The sequence below is a fragment of the Mytilus californianus genome, unplaced genomic scaffold (genome assembly GCF_021869535.1).
Source record: "Mytilus californianus isolate M0D057914Y unplaced genomic scaffold, xbMytCali1.0.p SCAF_4, whole genome shotgun sequence".
Classification (NCBI taxonomy): domain Eukaryota; kingdom Metazoa; phylum Mollusca; class Bivalvia; order Mytilida; family Mytilidae; genus Mytilus; species Mytilus californianus.
In genome coordinates this window covers 7,715,199-7,728,720 of record NW_026262690.1, presented here as the reverse complement: position 1 = coordinate 7,728,720, position 13,522 = coordinate 7,715,199, and the positions used below count along the sequence as shown (strand labels likewise).

General features: G+C 32.2%; 1 protein-coding gene across 1 annotated transcript in view; it reads left to right on the top strand.

The window, feature by feature from the left end:
- The first annotated feature begins 10,679 nt into the window (after positions 1-10,679).
- LOC127699088 (elongation factor 1-alpha 2-like) overlaps positions 10,680-13,522 on the top strand; it is a 110,684-nt gene continuing 107,841 nt past the window's right edge. Inside the window, exon 1 of the mRNA XM_052202825.1 lies at positions 10,680-11,282. Coding sequence (XP_052058785.1) covers positions 10,766-11,282 — 517 coding nt within the window. The 5' untranslated portion in view covers positions 10,680-10,765. The remainder of the gene's footprint in view (positions 11,283-13,522) is intronic.

Here is a 13,522-nt window from a genome sequence, read left to right as displayed (position 1 = left end):
CTTTCTGTTTGAACCCGTCCTGGTTTTCTTATTACAATAGACTTACTATAAACTAAATTTATCTTTTTAACTAATTAACCAAAATTAATAGTGGTATTCAGGTGGAAGAAAGCAGTGTAATATTGATATAATTCAACTACTGGAAGAATTCCAGGTTCTCCTGATAGAGGAGGAATTTACAGAAGGTAGCAGGAGTCGGTTTCACAAAAAAACTTACGACTAAGCTTGATCGTAAGTATACTGAATTGTTCATGACTTACGATCAATCTTAGTCGTATTTTTTTTGTGAAACCGACTCCAGGTAACTACAACCGGAAACTACACGTGACATATACTAATGGTATCGGATTCGACCCGGAACTTGGTAATATTAATTATGTGGAAAATAAAACGGCCTGGAATGGTGTAATTTTTTAACAACACCATTGTCCTATATTAGTTATATATAAAGTTGAAGTTTTTAATTCGTCGTTTTTACGTCATGCCGGCTAACAAATTGGACCTCGTTGTTTTAGTAGTATAGATTCATGTGAACTTTTTTATCCTTTGAATTCACTTATCCTTAAATGTTTTTAATTTAGCACTGTAGTAAGGTTTTTTTTTGTGTTTTAAATTGATTTTGTTTTTAATTGATTAAGACATAGCTAAATACGTAACTTTATACAGTTATAAACACTTATGGTCCTACATCCTATCGATTCTTATATTTTGGCATTGGCCAAGGTTGTGCTTTTCTCAGACTGTAAATTAAGTCTTCACACTTTTTTTGTGTGTATTGTTTTTTTTTTTTTTAGTTTGAAATGACATTGAAGCAGCTTTCAGGAATTGCGAGTACTCTTAGATTGGTATTTTGGATTTTTTTATCTTTTCAAACTAATTTTTACAGAGGATGACCTTGAGGTCACTCCGATGTATTGCTATCGCCTAAATTTCCATTATGCAAATTAGTTTTGGGATTTCAACCGATCTATAAAAATTATAGATCCGCGGTCATTACAAGGGAAAAAAGTGCATTTTTATACCTGCGATTCCGTTCTCCGTTCGTACGATGTTTCATCAAAAAATGGAATCATTTCAGTTGTTGATTTAGTACTGAAAATTTGACTGAATTATCTCCTTATTAAATACGGTTTTATATGTTTAATAGGTGTTTAAGAAAGAGGTCAGGTGCTCATGTTCATTCATAAAATTATCGTTCATTCATGAATTTATCGTAAAATCAAAATCACTACACAGGTCACACAGGTTGTATACGTAGGGTCAAAAGATTACCTGTATAGTATCTAAAAATAGACAAACTTAACTGACTCCCCTTACTGTAGTGTGTGATAACATTTTGTGAGGGAATTCGATGTTTGCTATACCACTGTTCATTTCAACGCACTTTATGACGATACCACTTTATCAATATGAATGAAATTTTTTGCAGTGTTTTAAGAAATAATTTTACTTTAAAATCGCGTATCATTTGTGAACTATTAAATGTTTTACAAGGACGAATTTTCTGTATAAAGTCAATAATTGTGTGAACTTTTGAAGCCCAAACTTTTTATAGCCTTAAATACGCTAATGAAAGATCCGAAAACTATACCCATACAGAACGACATGTTTTTGAAATTGTAGCAAAACTTTTGGTTGACAAATTTTAATTCGTTATTGCATAAATATTAACTTGAAATATCTGTCATTTTCTCCCTACCCAGTTTACCTCTATTACTCATTATGATGTGGACTTGACATTGTTATTGAATCTTATGCAATTTGATTGGATTAAGTTATTATTAGATTACCTTCAAACTGTTCATGCTTTTTCGTACGAGTATATTGATTAAATCAGAGCGTGCATGAATGTGTACAGAAAATTAAATGACCTGCAAACTGGACACTGGACCAGTCCATATTACGTTTTATCAATGAATAGATTTTTTTTTATTTCCCAAATTACAGGGCCAATAAAGGGCATAAAATCAGATACAATTGATTTACATAATTGGTAACAACAACAATAATAGCGGCATATAAATAGATATCTAGTATATAAGCATTGGTCAGAATCAGATGAACGAAAATTAAGGTATGAAAGGTAACAATTGCCACTTTTTATCTTTTCACATAATTTTCCACATACACATTAGATAAATTATTTTTGATAGCCTATTGCGGAGAAAAAAGAGAAAGTTTACTGTATTAACGTTCTATTCCATTAAATACGCCATTTTTCGAAGATAAATGCAGAAAAACATTTATGAACGGCTACGCCAGGTAAAATTGTTGTTTATCCTAAAAAAAATTACAATTTTCAGTTTCATTAGAATATTATAATAATAATAAATCCCAAATTTATGTAGTCATTAGATAAAGTCCGTATATGTCCGATCTGCCTATTTTTGGACATCAAAAGACAATACGATCGTTTTAAGGTCAATTTCGTCTACCTCACACAATCTTGTTAGGCCCTATAATGAAATGGACCTGAAATTTATTTCACATGTTTCCTGAAAATTGATAAATATCAAAGCAACATAGAGCTGTTTGTTCTAGTTCGTATAATGACAATTTAATGTCATGTTTGTTTATGATGACCCCCCTTTTCGGGATTGCATCAGAATTATAGTTATCTCGTATCGCATGAGGATGACACATGTCAACTGAGCAATTATGTTTGGGACTTAGTTTTAAGAAATGATGTCAAAGTAACATTATGAAAATATTTTTAGTAAGCTGAAATATATATTTATTTTTTACATGTTTATGTCTTGTAAGATATTTTATTTCTGTCCCGTTTTTCAACATTAGCGTCTGGAAAGTTGAAATGTTTTAACTGAATGGTTAATTTAAATTAATTATGAAAATGGTTAAAATTAAATCAATAAAGGAAATTATTGCCCAGTTACAAACACTACCAGGGGATTATCCATAATGATTTTTTTTTTCAGTTATATGTTTCAGCACATGTATAATTAACCCCAACTTTAGCCTGGTAAACTTGTTGTCTCCTTGTAAAATATAAAACATATTTAAAATGATTTCCTGCTAAAGTCTTATATTGATATAAAGTTAAAACCGTCTTGCTTCTCACTAGTCAACACTCCTGTCCTGTCAGGTTTAATTCTTATATATATATGGATGAAAAATAAAAGTCCACAAAACATTAACTTGGCAGCAATTGCTTTTACAGCCTTTAAGACTTTGATTTTTTTTTACAGAAGAGTGTCCACCATGCACTTGCATTTAACTATAATAATAGTAGAATAGTATGATATACAAATAGATGAAAATTATATATACATGCAACCGTAATATTAATATAATATATAACAACAAACCAGTGTATTCTCTGGAACTATTATTATATTAGTATAATAGTCTAAGGTATACTGATTTGTATCACTACAATATAATAGTTATTACGGTGAGGTTGAATTTCCTGTCATTTATTCATCATCCAAGCACGAACTTGTATAAGAAAAAAAAATCTCTGTAAATTAACCTCAGTTTCAGGTATAGAGATGTGATCTGTTTCTGTGACATGTGCTTTTGGCCATCCACAAGAACCTGTGGTCATCCGATGTTCAGTACTTCAGTACTTTGATTTCAGTTTGTTCTTATGTTGTGCTGTTACACCACTGACCCAGGTTTGGGAAGGGTTGAGCACTAATAAACATGTTTAACCTAACCACATTCTGAATGTGCATGTCCCATTTCAGGTGTATGTATTTCAGTGGGTGCCGTTGGTTGATATCTGCGATATTTTTTTTGTAATCATTTTTAGCATAAATCAGGCCGCTGATGTTCTCTTTTGAATTATTCTATATTTTGTCATGTCGGTGCCTTTTATAGATTGTTGAAGGTGGTGACCTGTTGTTGTTTGTCCCTGTCCTTTGGTTTCTAGTGGGTAGTTGACTCATCAATCACTTCAATTTTGAATTGTACATGATCGGTGCAGATTTTAACTGAAAATAGCAAATTTTGATATAGGAATGCTATTCATTTGTATAGCTTTCGATTCAAATGATGAAATATAACATATGTCTACTCTTATAGTGATAACTTCAAATACAGAACAGTCGCCCGACAATTCAACGTTCACTACAGAACAATTTCACACCTTTGGCATAGAGTAAATCATTTTGGATCAGATCATTGACAAGGGTGACCTAGAAATGGTAGACCTAGCATCACTACTCCAGTCCAGAATCGATATATCCGGATATTTCATCTACATATTCCGAACAGTCTCTGCTGCTGATATCCAAGGTCCACGAAGATTGTCCACCAAGATAGTCTGGAACAGGTTTTTCAAACGTGGAATTCCACCAAGATAGTCTGGAACAGGTTTTTCAAACGTGGAATTCGACCAAGAAGATCTGATTTTGCACTAGTTTGTACACAGGTACACAGACTTTGAGGAAATGTGCCGAATTTGGTTCACGTTTTCTTCTCCTAAGATGTGATGTCGTACCCCGCGTGTACAGACGTCTGCCAACTGCAACCCCCACCTTAATCATAATATCAACTCAGTCAATGGACGGAAAGGATACATATACCACTGGTCCGAATCGAATTATTTGAGTCATGCCAAGGAGATACTGACTTTAACGTCACAAGAAAATTTAACTAACTAACTAACTGTTTTTCAAATAATTATTCGCATCCTGTATTGCATTCGTGTGTGTGAAATTAAGCTCATTATTTTAAGCATTCTTTTTTTGAATGGTCTATACTTTAAAAGACAGTTTAATACTTTAAAGTATTTGATAGACCCATAGATCGTTATCACGATTGTTGTATCGAACTTACACCATCATATTATGGTTAATGCAAATTCATAAATTTGGGCGTCATTTAGTAGTTCTACCTTAATGTATGGTAAAGCATGATAAATTCAGAAAATCCATAAACATGTAAAGGCATCATGGTGTAAGCATTAATGAATCTATCATATTTTTGTTTATACTCTCATAATGCCTAATGTAGTAGCTTGTAAAGAAAATAGTTTCGTATAAAAAAAAGTGATAAATGAGAAATCAACAGAACTTATTAGATTTTCTCATTGAAACATATTGTCAGTCAAAAGGGGAAATCTCAAATAACTTAGATAATATTTTTAATCGTAGAAAAAATAAATAAAAAAATGTATTGAAATGTCATATTATGAAATAAATGTCACAAATGGCGTCTGTTGGTTCTAAAAAGACGCACCAAATGTATTTCAGACAGAATTTATAGAAGTGGTATTCCTCTAGAGAGATGCGGCGGAAATCCAGAATTTTGTGCAATAATTAGGTTGTTTAGAAAAGCGTTCCTTAGTTATCGCTTGTAAATTGGATTGCTAGATAAAATTTAGATTTTGTCGTGAGTTAGAATGGAACAGTAGAATATCTTATTATATCAGTAGAATTCAATAACGATTTCCAGACACACTTTTTCAATTCTGGACAGAATAAAGCAAATTACGACCAATCATGATTTCCGTTCAGTCCTGATAACATATTGCAAATTGTTATTAATGTCGCTCAGATGTTCCGAGATAATACACTGAATTATAAAACTATATGCATAAACTTTTCTTTAGTCGTTCTGACAAAACAAATATGGATATTCATTTCAAAACTGTTCAGATTAAGACAACAGTCACAATAATTTGTTTACCTCGGTGACATACTAAACGTGGTTTGTGAAACTGCAATTTTCTAATTATCTGAGTTCACCGGAAATTGATCTTATATAAGAATAACAAGAAGTGGTATGATTCTCAATGAGATAACTATTTACCAGAGACCAAGTGACGTAGACAAAAGCAACTATATGTTACCGTACGGCCTTCAACAATGAGCAAAACACATACCGTGTATAAGCTATAAAAGGCCCGGCATAACAAAATGTAAAATCATTCAATCGAGAAAAACATTAGTTCATCAATAGTTTTTACAATAATTGGAATATATCCGTGGTCACCAGCTAGTGAACGCGTCCATTTACTATCTAAAGCAGCAACCCCTATCAAGGGGTTCATGACAGGAAATGCAAGCTCTGTAATATTGTATCAATCGGGAGATACCTAATCCATATGCAGGCGATCCTGGAATGTTGCTACATAGAAATGGAAAGTTCACAATAGGAAAGCTGAAACCATCCCTTTTTAGGAAACTTTTGTTCTCGACCAAATATTAAATATTATGGTCAATTTCTAGATGTAAGTCAAGATATGAGGCAGACTTAACTGTATCTGTAGTATTTTTTATTTCAAGCTTGATTTGATAGAAGCGTACAACATAGTTTGAATTGTTTCACATTTTTTATATCGGGCTCTTTTATAGCTGACTATACGGTTTTGGGTTTTGTCATTGTTAAAAGTTCGTATAGTAAACTATAATTGATTATATAATCGTCATTTGAACTTTGGTGGGTAGTTGCTTCATATGCAATCATACTACATCTCCGTTTTTTATGACTATTTATTAATTATTATTTGTTTCATCTTCTATTTACTAGAACGTTAACTTTTCTAATGAACATAAAATAAAATCAATAGCGCTCTTGTGGAGAACGTGCCAAACATGGAATAGTTCAATTTGAAAGATGAAAATTTGTCACTATTTTTCCAACTGAGATCGTTATCTTTTAGATGACCCCATAGATATATGAAATGTACAGTAATTGTTTATATCATACAGATACTGATATTTCATTGATTGCAAGACGAATCATCCGATTTTTACTCCGAGAAACATTGTCAACCGATGCGAAGCCAAGGTTGACAATGTTTCGAGGGGTAACAATCTGCTCTATACCCCTTTACGTTAAGCGTTATTTAATTTATTATACTGCATTTTCTGTCATTATTGTCTTTTGAATTTTAACATGAACGTAATAAACTATAATTTCGTAACTGTCATAAGAAAGGAAACAAAAGAAAAGCAAGATGTTTTTTGTTTTATGTTGACAATCTATAAAAAAGCCCGAGGCCGAAACGTAGAACTGCAGTAGTGTGTTTAAAATTATGGATGTAAATTCAATCATCGATTTATATTTTATAATTGGTCTGTACAAGAGGGTGAAATTCAAAAAAAAAAGTCTCCCCCTGAGCAATAGGAAAGAGTAAAATATTTCCCTCATATTAACCAATAAAATGTTGTCATTTTAACGTGAAGTATGATAATATATATTGTAAATATGAATAATGAGTTGAAATAAAAAGAAAACATTATTAGTATAGTACTTAGGCCACTCAAAATTAAATACTTGTTCTTTATAATCTATGTACGAAAATTAGAGCGAACAATCGAAATTTTCATTTTTATAATTTTTTTTCTCCGAAATTAATATTTCAGGTTAGTTTAGTTTAAACAGTATTTTATTTAAAATAAATTGAATTGAGCAACAGGACGAGCCTAGGTAAGCCATCTCAACACAACAAGGTACAGTCAGTATGTATAACCTTCAAACAAAACAACACATAAACATAATAACAATACAAAAGTATAACAAACATACTGAACTCAAAGGCCAATTATAAAAAGGGAAAAGTCCATAAAAACTGACAACATCAAACGCTATCAATCAACGGAACAGCTGAAAAACAAAATTGATTTATTTCAAAACTAACTCATAGCTGACTGGAAGAACTTAAACTGATATTATGAATATGCTAGGTAACAAATGTTAATTATCAAGCAAATTCGTAATACTTACATGAGATTTACTATATTTACAAATTGATAAATATAGCTGTTAATAATTAAGGTACCTAGTTTTACGATGAATGGATAGTAATAATAAACTTTTAAATTAAACTACCTCCAGTCACCTCTTTTATATCAGAATAAGTCTTTTTTCTTCCCAAACAACACATTTGATATCATGTATTTATTTTGACTTATTTACCACACCTAAAGAATAACAACAGTAACTGAGTAATTTGATACGTTAATGGCATACGATACAGTTTTGATTCCACTGATAGATAATTCAAATATGTAATAAAAATATATACCTTCATATGCTAGTTTTGAGATAAACGGAGAGTAAATTTTAGACATTTACTCAAAATTTTGGTTTCTTGAACATTTCTATCCATTGGACAGACATATCTGACTGTTTTGTCCCTGACTTATCACGTCATCTTCCGGTTTGCTGGTGAAACCTGAAAGAAAAACATTTGTTTCTATCATGCAAATACACAAATACAATCCGATAAACCGATTATCAGGTTGTCTACATATTGATATTATAAAAATCAGCTGCTCGACACAATATGAAGCCTTTTTGAACTCGTTTGCTGCGCTCACTCGACAAAAAACCTCATTTTGTGTCTCGCAACTGATATATTCAAAAGTTACAATATCAATATACAGACAACCTGATAATCGGTACATACATGTTAAGTAAATTAATCTCCTAGCAAGCGATACCTGAAATATGGTGAGAGGACGGCGTATTTAAATTATGTTCTACAAAACTTGTGTTTTTAGGAATTAAAAATAATTTCTGTTAATTAAGGAAGGCTTCAGCTAATGACAATAAAACAAATTTTGAGCGAGCAAATCCGAAGAACTATAAATCAATTTGGAGTACTTAGCCTTATTAAAATTTATCTTATATTCATCTTTATAACGTACAGTTTATATCACATGGTATAAAACTGTAAAATATATACCGATGTTTTGTGTTTAAAGTTTTAATTTCAGATTCAAATGTTTTAATCAAGTAGGATTCCACATACTTTCATTTTTTTCGAAATACTAAGGATTTTCTACTCCAGGAAAAGATAACCTTAGATAGCTATATTTGGATAAACCTTTCGAATTTTTAGGTCCTCAATGCTCTAATACTTCGTACTTTATTTTGCCTTTTAAATTATTTTTTATTTTTATGTGTCTTTTGTAGACGAAACGCGCATCTGGTGTACACAAGTTTAAGCCTGGTATCTATGATGAGCTGAATACTACTTTTTTCTTTATGGAAAGTGTGGAATATTATTACATACATGTAAGCATACACATAACATGTATAAGTGGATGTTAAACCCTCTCTATCGATACACTCAGTAATACTTTAATTATCTGTGTAATAAACGACCTTAACAGAACGGATTAGCATTCATAATGCTGGTTAATCAGCTTTATATATATATAAAGTACAGACGAATCTTTTCCTATTAAACATAAAATATTTAGAACAAGTGAAATACAAAAAGGTAAGGAAAGTTTGATTTTATTTTCGGTCTTTTTTAGATGAACCTGTATATATATATTTATGTCTTTTCTAGAACAGACAGGTAATGGAATTATTGTTGTCATAATTGGACATGAAAATACATAGGGCTTTCCTACTACATTTATATGTGCTTTCCTACTACATTTATATGTACACGATTTGTTCGTCATAGTTGGACATAAACATACATAGCGCTTTCATTCAACATTAATATGTACATAAATTGTTCGTCATAGTTGGACATAGACATACATAGGGCTTTCATACTACATTAATATGTACATGACTTCTTCGTCATAGTTGGACATAGGGTTTTCATACTACATTAATATGTACATAAATTGTTCGTCATAGTTGGACATAAACATACATAGGGCTTTCATACTAGATTAATATGTACATGACTTGTTCGTCATAGTCGGACATAAAAAAAACATAGGGCTTTCATGCTACATTAATGTGTTCATGACTTGTTCGTCATAGTCGGACATAAACATACATAGGGCTTTCATACTACATTAATGTGTACGTGACTTGTTCGTCATAGTTAGACTAAACACACATAGGGCTTTCACACTACATTAATATGTACATGATTTGTTCGTCATAGTTAGACATAAACATACGTAGGGCTCTCATACTACATCAATATGTACATAAATTGTTCGTCATAGTTAGACATACACATACATAGAGCTTTCATACTACATTAATGTGTACAAGACTTGTTCGTCATAGTTAGACATAAACATACACAGGGCTTTCATACTACATTAATGTGTACATGACTTGTTCGTCATAGTTAGACTAAACACACATAGGGCTTTCACACTACATTAATATGTACATGATTTGTTCGTCATAGTTGGACATAAACATACGTAGGGCTCTCATACTACATCAATATGTACATAAATTGTTCGTCATAGTTAGACATACACATACATAGAGCTTTCATACTACATTAATGTGTACAAGACTTGTTCATCATAGTCGGACATAAACATACATAGGGCTTTCATACTACATTAATATGTACATGACTTGTTCGTCATAGTTAGACATAAACATACATAGGGCTTTCATACTACATTAATATATACATAAATTGTTCGTCATAGTCGGACATAAACATACATAGGGCTTTCATACTACATTAATATGTACATGACTTGTTCGTCATAGTTAGACATACACATACATAGAGATTTCATACTACATTAATGTGTACATGATTTGTTCATCATAGTTGGACATAAACATACATAGGGCTTTCATATTTCATTAATATATACGTAAATTGTTTGTCATAATTGGATGTAACTGGTATTGTTTTTATGTTATTGGTATTGTTTTTCATGTAATTGGTATTGATTTTATGTCGTTGGTATTGTTTAATAAGTTATTGGTATTGTTTAATATGTTATCATTGCTATTTGTTTTTTTATAGTCTGCTGATTGACAGCTTCATTAAGAAGATCTTGAAAAACGCGCAAAATAGCTCTACAATTAACATGTATCACAACCTGCGTACACAGAAGTAAACATGAGTAATGCAAAGAAACAGAGGAATCTATACACTGCGAGAATAAGGGTGGAAATTGCTACTGCTAAAGGTCCTAGAAAGAGATCAATAGATCAACAAGACTCCGCACATTCAAGAAAGAAAGATGAAGTTCTAAAAATTGAAAAAGAGAAAGACTCGACATCATTACAAAACGGAGAAAAGAAACAATCTAGAGCAAACGAAACAAAGAAACCAACTTCTGGAAAAGATATGAAACCTCCTATAGTACAGATGAATGGTGCGAGAAGACCCTCCATTGAAAAACAAAAAACTACCTTGTCTACAGCGAGAGCGATGGGAGAAATAGTTTCAAATATAAAGAAATCACCATATCCAATGTCAGCAAAAACAGCTAACGTGTCGTTTGGTGGCGTTCAATTGTTGGGCACACCTTCATCAGAAGGCACAGACGACAACCTACCGAATGTCGAAATAGAACACAAACACGTGCCGTCAGCGTCCATTTTGAAAACGGTTAGAGGTGCCACGCCAGAAGGTGTGTATATTGTTAACAATTAGAACAATGCAATATTTAAAAGAGTAGGGTCAATCCCCTGAATTCATTTCAAACCGGGGCCATTTTCAAAGAGTCTATCAATCTTTACTGAAATTCATAGTATCAAGTCAAATATGTGTACTATAAGGTTCTAACAATATTTTTGCTCATTTCTAATTATCTCAAATAATAAACGCCAGAAGAATGTTCAGGGACTTTCCGTTTTGAATTTTCCTCGGAGTTCGGTATTTTTGTTATTTTACTTTTTTCAAAACCATATCATTGAGAGATTTTGACAAATTTTGAGTATATGCTCCAAAAAAGTACAAGAAGACATCATTAACCAAACAAAAGTTATGTTGGAAGTAAAACTATTGTCGTTCTATTAATTAAGTTCTTTTTTGTTATCGATGGCCTTCGATGCATGTAAAATTTGCCTTTTTGTATAAAAATGCATCCAACAGCAACATGTATCGCTGAATATGTTAATTGTATGGACATATATATGTGAAATTGTTAAACACTATTTTAAGTTTATCTTACCTCCTATAGATTTCTGGGGATATGATTGGTTAAAGGACTACACGTGGTGACAACATATATTTGATATAGGGTGTCCTAAAAAATATGGGGTTAGTTACCATATGGGGTTAGTTAAGAGATTAAAGCTAACAACTTGTTATTATTGGCATTTGTTTTTTGTATAGACAAATGGAAGTAGGTTCTTAATACTAAGTATTGAAGACTTAATCACTTTGATAGGCCGCTAGTCTAAATACCACATGTGAAAATAGCCGGTAAGATCAATTCGTTAAACGGTGTGCTAGTGACCTAATACGATATATATGGGGTCAGTAAATTCCATTTTGGGATTCGAGCTTCGCTCTCATCCCATACGGAATTTACTGACCCATATATATATATATATCGTATTAGGTCACTAACACACCATGTAACTAATAATATGCTATAGTCACTCTTATATTCAGTTTCCAGTAGAATTTGACATATTTTAAATTTTGCCCCTGTGAGTTAATCAAATACAGGGGAAATTTGCCCTACTCCTTTTGAATTTCACAATTAAACTGTCAAATTTTGAGATAGAGAAAAAAAATATATAGCTCGTGTAATAGCAGCTCAACTATCTTTATTTTGGAAACAGTACCAAAGCAATTAGAAACTAAAGAATTTGAAACTGACAATATTTCCGCTTCTATGAATCTATTCTAAGGGAGAATTGTCAGAATCTGTTCTAGTGTAAAACTGCCAAATACTGTCTAGTGTAAAACTGTCCAACAGTGTCTAGTGTAAAACTGTCCAATACTGTCTAGTGTAAAACTGCCAGAATATGTTCTAGTATAGAACTTTATGGGTCTGTTTTAGTGAAAACTCTTGTAGAGTACAACTTCCAGAATCTGTTGTGTGATAGAACTGTTTAAAACTGTTCACGAATAGAACTTTCGGGGTGTGTTCTAGGGTAGAATTGTTCAAAATTGTTCTAGGACATAACTTTTAGGGTCTGTCCTAAGGTAGAATTATCCCAAACTATCATAGGGTCGAACTTTTAGAGTCTGTTGTGGGGTAGAACTGTTCAAACTGTTCACGGATCGAACTTTCAGGTTCTTTTCTAGAACAGAATTGTTGAAAAATGTCCTAGAAGAAGAAGTTCTGACACATTCTATGAGAGATCAGAACTGATCCAAATTGTTAGTTAACAATTCAACTTTACGTAAACAGTAACATTATACATGGGGCAAGTACGTAAACAGTAAAATCATACATGGGGCTAGTACGTAAACAGTAACATTATACATGGGGCTAGTACGTAAACAGTAACATTATACATGGGGCTAGTACGTAAACAGTAACATTATACATGGGGCAAGTACGCATACAGTAACATTATACATGGGGCTAGTACGTAAACAGTAGCATCATACATGGGGCTAGTACGTAAACAGTAACATCATACATGGGGCTAGTACGTAAACAGTAACATTATACATGGGGCTAGTACGTAAACAGTAACATTATACATGGGGCTAGTACGTAAACAGTAACATTATACATGGGGCTAGTACGTAAACAGTAACATTATACATGGGGCTAGTACGTAAACAGTAAGATTATACATGGGGCTAGTACGTAAACAGTAACATTATACATGGGGCTAGTACGTAAACAGTAACATCATACATGGGGCTAGTAAACTGTAACATTATACATGGGGCTAGTACGTA